Here is a 17582-nt window from a genome sequence, read left to right as displayed (position 1 = left end):
CGCTTCAATTATCCGGTCACATGAAAAGCAAACTTCTGTTTATTTTCTTTATCTGTGCATTTATCTGTATTTAACACACAGTTACAATTATTTGAGTGAAGATCCTCAATTCTTTTAGTAAATAAGCAATATAGTGTTCTAGTTACTGAAAGTTTATATTAGTGTCAAATAACAGTATCCTATTGCCAATGCCTGCTGCCAGCCAAGAGCAAAAACACTTTAGTATGATCTGTACTGCGATTTGACAGTGCAAATTTCCTCAGGTGCTAGAAGGAATCAGGATGGATTGAGCACCAATATATTGAAAGGGAAAAACAAATTTTAATTGCTATACATTAGTGGATCTTGGTGGATGGTTTCTGTCCATTAACGCACACCTGCCTATTTATTTAATCCTTTAGGCCTCGTTCACAGGGGGCGTATTACATCATACACCCTTGCGAGGGCACCGTTTGCGAGCACGGGGATGCACAGGTATTCAATGCATCACCATGCATGTCACTTGGGACACAGAGGCTGCAAGGATGTGGCTCCCAATTTGACAGCCATGTGGGTGCTCGGCACCAAATGCAGACAATGTGCGTTCGAGGTTGTGCACCTCCACTGCTTTTATATTAGGCGCAGCAGCTGTACCCATGCAGCTGCTGTATTCCAATTGGCATGAATGGGACTGCCTGCACAGGGATAGACGGAACCCCTGTGCATCCCTGCAGGCAAAAAGTGCCCTTGGATGGCTGTACGCTGTGGTACGCCTGTGCGAATGAGGTCCTATTGTTTTTTTGTGTTCCCTTAACTATCCACACGAAAGTGCTGTGTATACCTACGTCACATTGCTCATTAGATCCTATGCATAGAACATAGTAGTACATACAGTCAGGTCCATAAATATCGACATCGACACAATTCTAATCTTTTTGGCTCTATACACCACCACAATGGATTTGAAATGAAACGAACAAGATGTGCTTTAATTGCAGACTTTCAGCTTTAATTTGAGGGTATTTACATCCAAATCAGGTGAACGGTGTAGGAACAGTTTGGAATATGTGCCTCCCACTTTTTAAGGGACCAAAAGTAATGGGACAGATTAACAATCATCCATTAAACTTTCACTTTTTAATACTTGTTTGCAAATCCTTTGCAGTCAATTACAGCCTGAAGTCTGGAACGCATAGACATCACCAGACGCTGGGTTTCATCCCTGGTGATGCTCTGCCAGACCATTACTGCAACTGTCTTCAGTTCCTGCTTGTTCTTGGGGCATTTTCCCTTCAGTTTTGTCTTCAGCAAGTGAAATGCATGCTCAATCGGATTCAGGTCAGGTGATTGACTTGGCCATTGTATAACATTCCACTTCTTTCCCTTAAACAACTCTTTGGTTGATTTCGCAGTATGCTTCGGGTCATTGTCCATCTGCACTGTGAAGCGCCGTCCAATGAGTTCTGAAGCATTTTGCTGAATATGAGCAGATAATATTGCCCGAAACACTTCAGAATTCATCCTGCTGCTTTTGTCAGCAGTCACATCATCAATAAATACAAGAGAACCAGTTCCATTGGCAGCCATACATGCCCACGCCATGACACTACAACCATCATGCTTCACTGATGAAGTATGATGGAATAACACACACCTGGCCATGGAACAGCTGAGCAGCCAATTGTCCCATTACTTTTGGTCCCTTAAAAAGTGGGAGGCACATATAGAAACTGTTGTAATTCCTACACTGTTCACCTGATTTGGATGTAAATACCCTCAAATTAAAGCTGAAAGTCTGCAGTTAAAGCACATCTTGTTCGTTTCATTTCAAATCCATTGGTGGTGTGTATAGAGTCAAAAAGATTAGAATTGTCGATGTCCCAATATTTATGGACCTGACTGTATCTATTCCAAATACTCCACATATGCCTGAAAATGTTTTGTTTAACATAATTATTGATTGCAATGCAAAAGCAAGCATTAGAAATCATGAGTGTGATTTGTATTCAAAACTAAGTATTTTTAATCATCATAATAAATCTTACATAGTTGTTTTTTATATATGCTAGTTTGATTAGTTACTGCCTGTTTAATGTAGTAGACAGAAACAGAACTAATCTCTCCCAACCATATGAGTGACAGCTGGCCTGTCAATGCGGTAGAGATATTCTGCAGGATGGAAATAACCAAGGTATTGCACAGTGTCTGGTGTGGTATCCGTATGGTAGTGTCCTCCTTCTCCATGATGGCTGAAGCAGTGAGTGTGCTCCACGCGCAAGTCAAAGCCCTAAAAGAACAGTATAAAAAGTAAACACGTGATATTTGTTTGCAATGGATCTCAAATTAAAACAAGTAGGCCAAAGTTTTCCACTATAAAAAAAAGATATAATAAAGCAAAGGTTCCGATTTTTTTTTTTCACAGCAGAGGTCTGAATCTCAGCATGCTTCACATCACAACCCCCTCCTTTTATTTCTCAATCCCTTTTTTACAATCAGTGTCCTCAGTCCCTCCTGCATATCACAATATCCCCCTTTACATTACAGCCCCCCACCCCACAATACAATGTCCTCCTTTGCCCTCCTTCAACTCTCCCCAGTAGTGTCCTCCTTTGCCCCCTTCACATTACCCCCGTTCCCCCATCCCCTGCTGTGGGAGGCACAGCAGCACTGGACAGAGTGTGGGAGCAGAAACTGCTGGAGTGAACGTTTTTCATATTAACAAGCTGGTGATTGATTGCTAGGACCACCATGCGTCCTAGCAACCAGACATCTGTCAGTTAACTTGAAAAGTCAACTTTGGCAGCTCCTACACCCGCCCTTTATCCAGTTCTGCTGTGCCTCCTGCCATCTGCTTTGCTGTGAAAATGACATGGGACAATGATGGCACTCTGATTAGCTGTGACAGGTACACTGATGGGCTGTGACAGGTCCTCATTATTTGGGGGGAGATTGGGCACTGTACTGTACATTTTCTTTCCAGATCTCCTCCTCTCCTCACACACTGAGGAGGAGAACGTGGAAACGACACTACAGCTGTTTGTTGACATTTGTGACAGGCTGTGATTGGACACAGCCGGTCACGTGGTAAAGAGCCAATTTCATTGGCTCTTTACCCTGATCGGTGATGGGCTGTGTCCGAGGGACACGCCTAATCCCAGATCAACGCGCTGCACGCCCCCGGGCCGGTCACATGTGACCGGCTGTGATTGGACACGGCCAGTCGCGTGGTAAAGAGCCAATTTCACTGGCTCTTTACCCTGATTGGGGATGGGCTGTGTCCAATCCCCGATCGTCGCGCTTAGGGGGCCCACAGGAGCGGCGAGAACCAGAGGACATCATATGACGGCCACCCGGATGGAAGAACATGTTCCTGCCGGCGTCATTTTACAATGGCCCGGTATGGAAGTGGTTAAAAGCAGTTCAGTTATTGAAAGAACACTGCCCATAGAGTGATTTTCTTCATTCGATAAACTCTGAGAAAGCCACTAGTTGAGTTAGCAGAATGAAAATCAGTTTTATATTAACTAGCAGTGATGGGAGTAAGTCACACATGTGCAAGTCACAAGCAAGTCTCAAGTCTTAACCTTCAAGTCACAAGCAAGTTCCAAGTTACTGTGGCGAAAAGCAAGCAAGTCAAGTCGAGTCGAGTCCCTGCTAAAAGTCAAGCAAGTCAAGTCAAGTCATTTATTTTGGTCAATTAACAAATTAAGTCAAAATACTGATGTACCCGATGGCCGGGACTTGGGGGGAGCTTTCTTTTGTGAGGGGGCGGGGGGCGGCTTTTGCCTAGGCCAAGACACAGCACTGGTGGTGCCAAGTCATTGCAAGTCAAATAGCCCAAGTCAAAGTCAAGTCGCAAGTCATTAGTGACAAGTCAAAGTCAAGTCGCAAGTCATTAGTGACAAGTCAAAGTCAAGTCGAGTCATTTATTTAATTTTGTCAAGCAAGTCGCAAGTCCTTAAACAGGTGACTCGAGTCAAGTCATGTGACTCGAGTCCCCCACCTCTGAAAACTAGTAGCAGCTACAATAGTGTTAACAAATGATACTGTATATTTCAGATGTCATCTCATCTAAAAATAGGAACAAACTGCATTATTTGTTGTCCTAAACAATAGTTTTCAATAGCAGCCCATGTTACTATAGAGTCATACATGTTGGCGTATACACAGTGGTAAATGACAGCCCACTCCCTCCTTCCTCCTCCATGCAAACTAACCAACTGAACACAATGGAGGTGGGATATTAAATGTAGATTAATGGAGGCTTCATCTGCCTCTTATTCTAAGACACAGGTTGGAGGGGTGTGACACAGTCTGTGACTGGCAGAAATCCATCCATACCATGTTATTTCCACAACATAATAAAGATTCTTTTATTTTTAACATGTGACCAGTAGCAGAGGACTAAAAGCTCCTCCTGCTTATGTTTCCCTGCAGACAGGCTGTATATCATGTGACAGCTGTATATTGATTAGGGAAAGGGTACATAGATTTTTTTTTTTATTAAAATAATTACAGTGGCATCATCCACATACAGAAAGAAAAAGGGACAAGGTAAATTAAGCAGTATGTGTTTAGTATCACTTTAAACTTACTGGGTCATGAGACACAAACACGGACTGACAAATAAGCGGAGCCCTCATTTCATAATAGTTGAGCCAGCGATCAACATCTTCATCTGTGTTCAGGGGACAGGCAGAAAACTCACGTGGCTGTTAAAAAAAAAAAGTGAATTTTTTTTTTTATTTTAATTTTTTTATTAACATGAAACAAGTATGAAAGATAACCAGTTAATACACCATAACCCACTTCAGCCCCGGAAGGATTTACCCCATTCCTGACCAAGCCCTTTTTTGCGATACGGCACTGTGTCACTTTAACTGACAATTGTGCGGTCGTGCGACGTTGTGCCCTAACAAAATTGATGTCCTTTTATTCCCACAAATAGAGCTTTCTTTTGGTGGTATTTGATCACTTCTGCGGTTTTTATTTTTTGCGCTATAAACAAAAAAAAGAGCAAACATTTTGAAAAAAAAAGCAATATTTTTTACTTTTTGCTATAATAAATATCCCCCAAAAATATATTAAAAAAACAAATTTCTTCCTCAGTTTAGGCCGATATGTATTCTTCTACATATTTTTGTTAAAAAAAAAAAAAAAAAAGTCGAAAAAAGCGTATATTGATTGGTTTGCGCAAAAGTTATCGCGTCTAGAAAATAGGGGATAGATTTATGGCATTTTTATTAGTAATGGCGGCGATCTGCGATTTTTAACGTGACTGCGACATTGCGGTGGACAGATCAGACACTTTTGACACTATTTTGGGACCACTGGCATTTATACAGCGATCAGTGCTATAAAAATGCACTGATTACTGTGTATGTCACTAGTAGGGAAGGGGTTAAACACTAGGGGGCGATCAAGGGGTTAAGTGTGTTCCCTGGGCGTGTTCTAACTGTAGGGGGGATGGGCTCACTAGAACATGACAGAGATCACTGCTCCCGATCACTGGGAGCAGTAGATCCCTGTCATGTTGCTAGGCAGAACAGGGAAATGCCTTGTTTACATAGGCATCTCCACGCTCTGCCTCTCCGTGTCATGATCGCAGGCCACCGGCGGACATCGAGTGCACATGCCCGCTAGCCGCCAATGATGCAGCGACATACGGGTATGTTGTTTTGCGCACCTGTGCCATTTCGCTGACGTATATCGGCATGAGCCGGTCGTCAAGTGGTTAATTAACATGTATTTTAGACAAGAACAAGGCTATGGAAAAGAACTGTGGCAACTGGTCATTTCTGTATACACAGTAACTAAAAATTGGTCTTCAAGAGCTACTGGCATGAGTTGTAACAATAACCATCATTTATACTGCCAATATACAGTATTACAATCACCATTATGAACCTTGCATGAAAACCCCTTAGTGAAAGCGTTATAAGAAAAAAAGAAAACATTGAATGGAAAATATTAAAAAAATACTAAGGCCAGCCATACATGGAGAGAATTATCCAAGGATTGCGGGAAAGAAATTTGCTCGACTCCCCCATCAACACAGACAGGGCCATTGTCTTCTCACGGTGGGGTGAGCGGAGGAAGCCGTCCCTGCCAGGAGAAGACAGTGATTATTGCTAGTGGCTATAGCAGCTGCTAGTGATAATGGCAGGTAAAACCCAGCAGGCTGGTTGTACCCAAGTTGATCGATTGATTAAATTCAGCCTGCCCATACACGGTTCAAATCTCGGCTGGTTCCTGCTGAACCAGCCGAGATTCGAACCATGTATGGCGTTGCCTTACCTTACATTCCAGCTTCTGGTTGCTTTCTGTAGACGCAGGTGATGTCACTAGGCTTTACCACAGGATCCTGGGAAATCAGAGGTTCCCAAATCTCACAAGAAGACACTCCAACACTGTGCAATCTAGATGAAAGTGACATCAATAGGTTCTCATGAAGGATCCTGGAAAAGTTGGGGATCCCAAGAGAAGGCCCAGTGACATCCCCTTCGCCTTAGCCGGCTTGACAAAATCCAGTATAAAGATTACTTTTTTTTTACCATTTTCCGCCAAATGTTTTAATGACTTTTTTAAATGTTTTTTTAATGACTTTTTTTTAAAAACAGGTGGTGAGGAGGCTCCAAGTGAAATCTGCATTTTCACGCATAGTCTGCTTTAAATGCTTTGTTGTAAAAAAGTCTATTTACACAATTTAATCTTCAGTATATAGTTTCTAAGGAGAACATAACCTGTAAACAGAGCGAAGTAAATCTCTTTACTAATAATGCAGAACAATGCAGAACCAGACTAAATCTTGCAATCTGGCAGATCACAATTTCCTTCCTCATGTTATTTGTTTTGACAGTTAAATTATTCAGATTATCCTCTGCAATTGCAGATGTTGCTAATATCAGAAAACAGCCAACTAACATTAATGCATGTTAAAAGGATTTTCCAATTTCAGAAAGGAAGTAGAAATGCAGTTCACTTGTGGTGTGATGAGAAATGGTGAACTCTGTTCAGTGGTCCATCAACCAGGTGCACACTTCCATGTTCAGAGATGCTTTTCACCACAGGTAAAGCAATGTCACTTGCTTCATCACTTACAAATCTGGTTTTAATACAGAATGACTGATCCATAGTATTTTTTATGTGAACAGCTAAAAAAAAGTTTGGGCATAACTTACCATTACATGGAGCTTAGCCTTCCCTTCTTGAATGACAAATGTCCCACCCATTCCTACAGCTTTGTCTCCATAATGCTCCCTTAAAGATTTTCTCATACAGCTTACAAAATTTTCCTTTCCTGTCCTCCTCTTTGCCTTTACCTGAATGACCTGAAAATAACGGGGAAAAAGCTGTTAAAAAAAAACACCACTTCAGCCGAACAGCCTCATTGTAAGAATCTTCTTTGCTGGTGTACAAACTCTCCATAGAACTGAATTAGGATTGCAGCAGGTAAACCCAACAGAAAAGATCCAGGAGGCTGCCTAGCTGCAAATTCAGTTGATTGGGGACAGTTGAGTATAAGAGTTGGAAGAGGGAAGGGAACGGGGGTGAAAAATATGTGTATTTATTTTATTTATTTTTAATGTTTTCCAAGTTTAAAATTCTTTCTATTCATTCAATTGAAGAGTAACAGCAACAATACAACACAATCAAAAACCAGGACACCATTCATAAAATAAGCAAAATTAAAAACAATAGAAAAGCATGGGTTTCATAGACAATGGGTTTCATAGACAACACAATAAAAATATAATTACAAACATATAACAAAAGGTGTATCCCCTAGAAACAAATCCCTACTACCATATACAGTATATCATACTTTTCCTGATTTTTCTCCAATATATAATCAAGGGGTTTCCAGGCTTCTACCCACACCCACCCCTCCTTACTTCCTGTGTTGGTGAAATAGACCAAGATACCAAAAAAAAAAAAAAAAAAGCCAAAAAAATATGTTAACTATTTATAATAATTTAGGGGGAAGAATAAAGAGGAGCTAATCTTGGCTACCTCCCTGATTCTACCGTTCCCTTACTGTACTCCCATAACAGCTCCCACCCACATAAATACCTATTCGGGCCCAATATGCGCATTCTATATCCATGAAAAAATTCACTAATCCAAAATACTATGTATAAAAAAATGTAATCTCCCATCAATTAACTCCACATCATAAAAAAGGATGGGATTGGGAGAGAAAAAAAATATGTATATTTATAACTGTTTTTTTTTTTTTTTTTATACAGAAACACAATGGAAATGGGTTGGATAAGCATCCACACACTGGAAGTAGATTGAATGATCATGGTAAGCAGAAAATCAAGCAAGATCTGAACAGTGTTTAATGTGTTGCGGTTTACCCACATGTCTAGCACATACGATGAGAAAATCGGACGAAAAATACCGCTTTCAAAGCGATCGTAAGATAATCTGATCGTTAGTACACAGCTTTTGTTCATGCAAAATTATCCGAAGGGACAACTACGAAAATGTTTCTCGTACGATACCAGAACAAACAATTTTAGTTTAATCAGCACAGTATTCGTCCGCAAAAAATTGAGTTACCAAGACTGCGCATGCTAGGAAATGAAAGAATACATTACATTACAATACAATACATTACATCACTTTGTTCTGTCATACGAGAATTTTTGTAACTTTAGCAACCTCTTCATTTTTGATATGCGACTAGCATGCAAAATAAAACGGATGATCATTCATCCGATATTCTCATTGTGTGTACACGGCTTTATTTAACACAGAGGGGGACATTTATCAAAACTGGAGCAGACAGACTCTAGAGCATCCACAATGCAATCCATATACCTGCTGGTAAGACCCTTTGCCTACCTAGGAGCCATGCAAAAGGAAAAATAAACAGATATTACAGAAGTGCATGCCTAATATTGCTTTTGATTTATGCATCAGCCCAGTTAGATCAAAGCATCTCTATATTTACTGAACTGTATATGCTATCAAATATTTTACCTTTCCTGGTTTCCCTTCACTAGCATACAGATTGGAGAGGAGCCCAAATGCATTGTCCTTGTGCTTATCCTGGTACTTCTCCAGTAAGCAGCTGTTATCTGCTGGGTTGACACTAGCCATGTAGTTTCCATTTACAGCTGGTGAAGATGAGCTCTCTGCTTGCACAGAAAATATAAGCTGAAAGGTAACAATTGCAATATTAAATGTTATATAGCACGACAACAGCTGGGGTCCAGCTGTAAGGAGCTCTAGGATTCCTATATTCCATAATATCGGAAAGAACAGGTCAAGCTCGGACAATGAGATTTTTTTACACATTTATGTCATGTGTGTGTCAAACCAATTCAGATGTTCTAATAAAGATCATAAATATGCTGAGTTTCAGATTACATGCTTTATAGCATGTGACACTTGCAATGTATTAGACATATACAATTTTGCTGTCTTCATGAGAAATTATGACTTCACCCACCCGGCATTACCTTTCATGATACCATACTTTCAGCACCACATGGGCATTCTCCTACCCTGCTTTCACATGATATTGGTGTTCCAGATGACAAAGTGTCAGAAGCTGAGAGGGGTATAAAGTAGAGAGTACAGATTCAACATGACATCAGTGCTCTGGAGGAGATAAGTTTCAGGGGCAAAAACAAGTAGTCAGCAGAAGGGAGGGGTGGAAAGTAGAAAGTACAAACTCTCTTTGCTGCTAGACTATACAGCTTTGCACTGATTTTGTGAAATTAGACTCAAATAATGGAGCACTATGAAGAAACAACAGTAATAACAATATAATCTACAAACTGCAACAGTCCACAGTAATTAAGTAGATCTCATGACTAATCCAACTTTAGTAAACTAAAATCAGGTGCAAATATAGATATTAACCATGGGCAAAAGACACATTGGAAAAAAAAAAAAAAACAGGTAGGCAAATTAAATGCCTCACAGTAAGGTCACACTTGAGAAATTATTTATTATATGTGTTAGATTTTTTTTTTTTTATTGTCAACACTGGTAACATTCAATGAGCTTGTAATAAAAGCTATCCAGTTGAGCTGTAATTGATAAACCTGCTTATTGAACCATACAAAATCATCACTAACCTCTGCATTCATGCCCACACTCCTATGAGATACTGCACCGGCTCCAAGTATGTAGGCTCCAGGTAGGTCAATCTGTTTTGCCACTGTATTTATGTCGTAAATCTTTAGAAAAAAAAAATTATATTTATCAAGTTATACAATTTATATTTTTCAATAAAGAATTTCAAAGTAAACAATGATAATCTTAATTTTCAATAAATTATGAAGATAAGGTCTCTCTTTATATTAGATCTTCAAAAAAGGTTTCCTCTCCAGATGAACAAAGCTTAAACTGCACTAAAGATAGATAATCTAAAACCATACACCAGCACTAGAACAGAGCAAAGTGATTCATTTTAGGATTTCGGGAACCTTGGGGAATAAGGAGAGGTTCAGGTAGAAACCATAAATTTTAAATTTTGAGGTTTATCAAAAGGTTGAGGTTTAAAGCCCAAACTTTTCTTTTTAACTTATTGGATGGAGTTGGGAACGGTTAAAACCGCTGACAGGTTTTTTAACCATCTTTATCCCAACTGAGACATTCATGCAGAAACAGGAAGAAAAATAATAGAAAAATAATAGAAACAAATCTCCTCTTATGCCGCGTACACACAAATTTCCATCCGAAAAAACTTGGATGGTTTTTCCGACGGAATTCCGCTCAAGCTTGCCTTGCATACACACGGTCACACAAAAGTTCTCTGAATTTTCGACCGTCAAGAATACGGTGAAGTACAACACTACGACGAGCCGAGAAAATGACGTTCAATGCTTCCGAGCATGCATCGAATTGTTTCCGAGCATGCGTGATTTTTTGCGCATCTGAATTGGGTAAAAACGAACGCATTTTCCGATAGGAACTCTTTCCAACCGAAAAATTGAGAACCTGCTCTCAATCTTTTGCTGGCGGGAATTCTGCCAGCAAAAGTTCTATGGAGCATACACACGGTCGCATTTTCCGACCAAAAGCTCTCATCGGTCTTTTGCTGGCCGAATTTCCGATCGTGTGTACACGGCATTAGACACTGCAGCTATCACCAGAATAAAATCTTTATTGAAGGATTTCTCCTCTATTCCTGTTCTGGTGATAGCCCAACTCATATTGGATTTTCCCTCACTTTCAGTATGGATAAAAATGGTCACTAGGACAGAGTGAATTTTCCTAGTGAAGACACAAACAGCAAAAAAACCCTTTCCGCACTCCAAATTCAATACCCTAATCTGAAAAAAGGTTTAGTTTTTGATACACTTTAAATATTTCTGAAATGCAAACAGGGCAAAGGACCTGAATTCTGCAATCTGTGCCCAAAAAAGCAAGCAAAGGACAAAGGATTAGTCATTAGTATTTTCTGTGATCTTCCTGCAGCTCATCTTTACTCCATTACTGACTTCTCATGCCTTGTTCTGCTCTTAAAATTTTAAGCACATGTTGATATTGAGTGCAATACTTATCTATTTTCTATTAGGCCCCTTTCACATGGGACGGATCCGTGTTGATCCGACCCGTGAACATCCGCTGCTCAGCGGGGATCACTCCGTTTTCCCCAGCTGAGCAGGCAGATGACAGGGCGGGACCCACACACTGTGCAGGGACCGCCCTGTCAGATCTCCGCTCTCCCCTATGGGGGATCGGAGGAACACGGACCGTCTGTCCGTGTTCATCCGATTCGCTCTGCAGACGGATAGAAAAATAGGATTTTCTTCCGTCTGCAGAATCGGACGAGAGCGGAGCCGGATGACATCGGGTGTTAGCGGATGTACATCCGCTGACACCCGCTATCCCATAGGGATGCATGTATGTCCGTATTTCATCCGAAAACGGATGGATGAAATACGGACATACGGTCCGCATGTGTGAAAGGGGCCTTACTGTGAGATTGTGGTTTTTAATATTGTAATACTGTGTTACTGTGTGTTTTTTTTTCTGCAGCTTTTTAACTTGGTTTCAATCAGCAGTTATTACTGTCACTTTATATTATTTATTATTACTATATTATATTATTTTATTATTATATTATATTATTTATTACTGGTTTATTAAATTATTCAAATCTCTATGCCTGTTGCAGTTTGCTTTTAAAATATCCTGAGCGCTGGACTTTATGTGTTTTCCTTGTTATGATCTGTATCTACCAGCTACAGTTGGTCCGGCTGCACGGGTGATCTTTGATGGTTTCCTCTCTTTACTCTTTTGTATGAGTTATGCTATATGTATCCACAATGTCCCAGTACATGGTATGGTAAATATACATATTATACAAGTTATACATCACATGTTCTGTTTTGAGCTCTCCGGGTGGTCCACCATTGGCGCTGGGTTATTACTGTGTGGATTGAGGCTGAAGGCACAAGAATGCCTAGACCTCCACAAATACCAGGCGCACTGCTATTTTTAGGAGGGATTTTTCAAGCTACTGCTTGGGTACAAGTAACATTTCTAGATGTTACCTACAGTAGAACATAATAGGGAACTATTACTATGGAGTTCAAGTCTACTTTAAACTCCAAATATTACCATATTGCATTTGAAGGGAGTGTATAGTGGTTTTGTGCCTGTTTATTTCTAAGCCCTGGTTCACACCAATACGGCTTTGAAATTGCACTACTTCAGACCGATTTCAAAGCTGCAGATCAGTGCAATTTGGAACTCTGATTTCACTGCGGCTTGCAACTTCATTTAATAGAAGTCAATGCAAGTCGCAATAAAATCGCAAAAAGTAGTGCAGGAACCTTTTTTGGAGTCGCACCGATTTGAACGGTCCCGTTGCCATCCATGGGGAGTGACTTATCATGCGATTTTGAACTGTCAAATCTCAAGACACATAGCACTGCTGTGAGCCAGGGCTAGTAGTCAGGAATACAAAATACATTGTCAAATGTTTCTTTTCACCGGGTTAATATGACATATTGCATATTACTATTTTGTTTTTATTTTTTGAAGTTTTCTTCTCATATTTATGTGTCTTCTAGAATGTATTTAGCAGTCTGTTATTAAAAAAAAAAATTTAAAAATGCTTACAAAAAGCAGTAACTCAGGCTGCAAATTAGACAAATAAAATTGAAATAAACAAAACCAGAAAATGTACCCAAATCACATTACAAATGTGATTTTTCTAGTTTTAGCTGAAAAATTATATCAAAAACATCAAATCTGTTGCCTTGTTTTATTACACTTTTATAAGCCATTGTAAATGAGCCCAAATCATTAATTATACAAAAAGTAAAAACAAAAGAAACATTAAAGTGGATGTAAACCCAATGTCATCCTTTCTAAACTACTGCCATAGGGGTTATCTATAAGGATATACATGCCTCCTGCATGTATCTTTACCTGTCAAATGTCTCCCCTCTGTCTGTTATTAGACCCGAAAAACTGCATATTCTGTGGGTGGGTCTGTTGTCTGGAGCTCGGTGGGTGGAGTCGTGATGTCAGTAGACTCCCCGCCCACCTCTACACTCCCCTTATCAATCTGCATTTTCTCCTGTGTATTTCTAACACTGAACTTCTGCTATGATCTCTAACATCCAGTGAAAAGACAGGAAAGTAACCACATGACTTCAGCATGTCAAATCATGCTGAGGTGTGGAACAGCCAATCCTTGCAGAGCTGCTGAAGAAAGGAGTGGGGGTGGGAATTAAAAAATACTGCATGTCTCTTAGGCTAGTGCACGAGATTTGTAAATCACCTGTCACTCACAGCAAGGGGGAGGATTTGACAAAGATTTTCTCTGTCGAGATTTAGCTCACTGAACAATAAAAGAGGATTGCTCAGAGATGGATTAACTCTGTGTGGCAAGACTGGGCTCAAATGATAGCAAATCTTATACTCTACATATTGATTAAAAAAAAAAAAAAAATTTCGGGTTTACATCCACTTTAAGGGTAATGCCGTGTACACATGACCAGACTTTTCGACGGACTGAACTCCGAAGAACTTTTCAACAGAGTTCCAATGAAATGGACTTGCCTACACACCATCACACCAAAGTCCGACTGATTCGAACATGATGACGTATGACTGGACTAGAATAAGGAAGTTCATAGCCAGTAGCCAATAGCTGCCCTAGCATCGTTTTTGGTCCGTCAGAATAGCATACAGACGAACGGATTTTTCGATAGGACTCGAATCCGTCGGAAAGATTTAAAACATGTTCTATTTCTAAAGTCCGTCAGATTTTTCGACAGAAAAGGTCAGATGAAGCCCACACACGATCGAATTGTCCGACGGATTCGTCCTGTCGGACCTTTGCTGCCGAAAAGTCCGGTCCTGTGTACACAGCATTAGACATTTTGGGTTAAAATATATATACAAAAAACATACTTTATCAGGGCGTGCAGTTGGCACCAGATATGGGACACCTCCAACATCTGCAATTCTTGACTTGCCACACAATCCTGCAGATATCACACACAAAAAAAAGGATTTTCATATTAACATGTAAAATCTCAAATTTCCATTAGAAACTACATTTTTCTGAACGTTCCATATTGGCATCCAAAGCCTGAAGTATATTTATATAAAGGTGAATGCCTCTGGCTGTTCAATACTATCATCTTCCTCTCTTACGCTGATCGTCTGTTTTTAGTGACGAATCAGATGTCCCAAAACTTCATGAGATAGGACCAGGACTGGATTTATTCTCCCTGTCTTCCTAGGTCAACTAACTTTATCTTCTCCTTTCTTCCCAAGTCAACTTGCTAACCGTAAGCTGGCCATAAATCGATTGAATCTCAGCTGGTTCAGCAAGGAACGGCTGAGATTTGATCCATCTATGGGCAGGGTAATTGTACCAAAGTTGATCCACTTGGGTACTACCAGCATGTCAGATTTTTAGCATGCAATTATTGTCAGTGGCTATAGCCTCTAGCAGTAATCACTGTTTTGTCCCTGCAGTGAAGGTTTTCCACGCCCCCCCCCCCACCACCACCACCACCACCACCAACACCAGGACAAAATCGGACAACCGGTGTGAGAGGTATGCGGCTTGCCGAGCCAGTCTGTGCTAATCGCTGTGTTGAGCGAGTGTTCTCTGTCTCCCTGTCATAAGATGCTATTGTCATGGACCTGCTGTCTCTCCGCTTGGGAAGAGACTAAGAAATACGCGGACCATGTGTGGCAACACGGCATCATCCAGTTTCTGAACATCTACCACAAGGTGAAGAACCGGCAGAAGGCCATGCTGAAATGGGGGAATGAGGTGGAGTACATGTTAATTGCCTTTGATTATGAAAATCAAAAGGTTTGATTAGTACTCGAAGGCAAGAACATACTTAAAACCTCTCAAGACAGAGGTGAAAAAACAAACCCATTCACCTAACACTCTGGATACTAGAATATAGCAGGTACATAATTGAGGGTACACCAGGACAGCCTTATGGAGGTACAATGGTAGGATTTAACACTGTGGAAGACAATAAAACGTCAGCAGGAAGCCTCATCACTTTTACCAAACAACCATTAATTTGCACTGTCACCTCCTTTCCAAGATTGGGATGTCCTGGATTTACATTGCCAGAATTTCCACCCAGCGTCTAAGTCGCTTTTCTTTCCAGATGAAGCGATCAAAAAGCATCCATGATTTAGTACTTTGACAAGAAATATTTGGCACAGACGTGGAGAAAAAGTGGCCATTCATTTTCCCATTTTTAAAGACCAAAATATCCCTTCTCCATTTATTGAAAAATTCCCAAATTACTCATGATGATGCAAAAGCAGCAATGCCTGATCATATTTTTACATGGATGCCATGGGTTTTGGGATGGGCAACTGGGTCACTTTTCAGGCATGTAGCATTGCAGAAGCAAGATACGTGCTGGCTATGACCAGCTGGCTACTATATGTCCAGTTGTCAGACATTGACTGTCAGTGATAAGTTATTTCTGCCTCTGTAGACGATCAAACTAAAGAGGAAAGAGGCCTGGAGCCTCTAAAGAATAACAAATACAGAATCCGTAAATCTCAATAAGATTCTATAGACAGTTATCTGTCTACCTGTGGGGAAAAGTACAACAACATTAATCTGGCACATTAATTACCACTTGCAAAACAAACTTTGGCTCTGATGAAGGATATACCTTCGAAACGCGTCAGCAGCGGGGATCCTGGTGAGATGTAGTGGCCAGATGAGCACATGCACTACCTATGTTTGTGAGTAGTTACATATTATATTTCATCTTCAATAAAATTGTTGTTGGATAATGCACTAGGCCAGTGTTTTTATCTATTTCCAACATCCCATAGGTACACAGACGTGTGTCATTTTGTGTTTACAAAGGCAGAATTTTCTAATTAACGGGACTCTGCAGCCAGTGACAATACAATGCCCTTTGCTGTGTTTTCAAAGAGTGCAGCTTGATTCTGCTGCTCTCGTTTCTTCACCCAGTACTCTTATGCCCTGTACACGCTGTCGGATTTTCCGACGGAAAATGTGTGATAGGACCTTGTTGTCGGAAATTCCGACCGTGTGTAGGCTCCATCACACATTTTCCATCGGAATTTCCAACACACAAAGTTTGAGAGCTTGCTATAAAATTTTCCAACATTGGGGCGTGGCCTGGACATGGCTGAGTGAGGTTGCTTTTTCTTTGGGCTCCCGCTCTCAAACTCCTAACCCCGGCATTTAATCCAACTTTAATCAGTATGAAAGCTACCAAACGATACAGGACAAGAGCAGTATCCAAAGGGACCCCCTCCAACCAGAACTCCGGAGAAATACACCGTTATTTCAGAAAATAACTTTCTCCCGGTGCCAGGGTCGCAGCACCACGAGGCCCTCCATGTGAGCTCACACAGCAGGCCTCTACCAGAGGTGCCCAGCCTTTCCCTGGGAGCCTGTCTACATCACCCATCCAGATGTCTGGAACTCTGGAGAACACCCCAATAAGAAGGATGGCCTCCACATACCCTCCCGAACCAGCACCAGTGGACCCAGAAATCCGATCGCTCTTACAAGCACTCCTCACTAAAACTGAAATCGAGGCGATGATCCTCCGACTCCTACCAATGGGGTTACCCACTATCTGTGACTTTCCGTAACGAAGCATCAGCATTCACACTGCAAGCTACAGCGGATCTACCGGTGCTCTTCTGCTTTCTAGATGCGGACCCGATCTCAGTACCAGACTGGTTGCAGATTCTCCCACGCCCGACGGGCAGATCGGGCCCTTCGGCTGCTCGGGGACCGTTACCGCCTCGTCAGCGAGGAAGGAGGAGACACCACTCTGCTTCTGGAAGTGCGTAGAAGGGATTTGATGTCCCCATCCACCCCTGACATACGAACATCCCCACACCCCCACGGACTCTCAGAAGCATTCTTCTTGAACACCCCTCACCTGATTAGTCCAACATCTCCTGTTCAATACTCCAGTTGGGGTCTCCTGCAGGGGGTGAGAAGGGAGACACTTTAACCTGCCGCCATTTCCCACCCTCCATCCCTGTTACTTTTCCTACGAGAGACATCCCTGAGATAGAGGCTGAGTTTGTTAGAGCAGCTACTATATCTGGGTTACACACCGCTCTAGCCTAAT

The 17582-nt window shown here is 41.1% G+C and overlaps 1 protein-coding gene across 2 annotated transcripts in view; it reads right to left on the bottom strand.

Annotated features, from left to right (window-relative positions):
- Positions 1–1978: 1978 nt before the first annotated feature.
- LG02H11orf54 (linkage group 02 C11orf54 homolog) overlaps positions 1979–17582 on the bottom strand; it is a 43667-nt gene continuing 28063 nt past the window's right edge. For both annotated transcript variants that reach the window (XM_073615081.1, XM_073615082.1), the window contains 6 exons: positions 14377–14450; positions 10077–10178; positions 8971–9147; positions 7161–7310; positions 4575–4691; positions 1979–2266 (listed from right to left, as the gene is read on the bottom strand). In XM_073615081.1, coding sequence (XP_073471182.1) covers positions 2093–2266; positions 4575–4691; positions 7161–7310; positions 8971–9147; positions 10077–10178; positions 14377–14450 — 794 coding nt within the window. In that variant the 3' untranslated portion in view covers positions 1979–2092. The remainder of the gene's footprint in view (positions 2267–4574; positions 4692–7160; positions 7311–8970; positions 9148–10076; positions 10179–14376; positions 14451–17582) is intronic.

This window comes from Aquarana catesbeiana, linkage group LG02 (assembly GCF_042186555.1).
Source record: "Aquarana catesbeiana isolate 2022-GZ linkage group LG02, ASM4218655v1, whole genome shotgun sequence".
Classification (NCBI taxonomy): Eukaryota; Metazoa; Chordata; class Amphibia; order Anura; family Ranidae; genus Aquarana; species Aquarana catesbeiana.
This window is presented reverse-complemented; position numbering and strand designations above follow the sequence as displayed.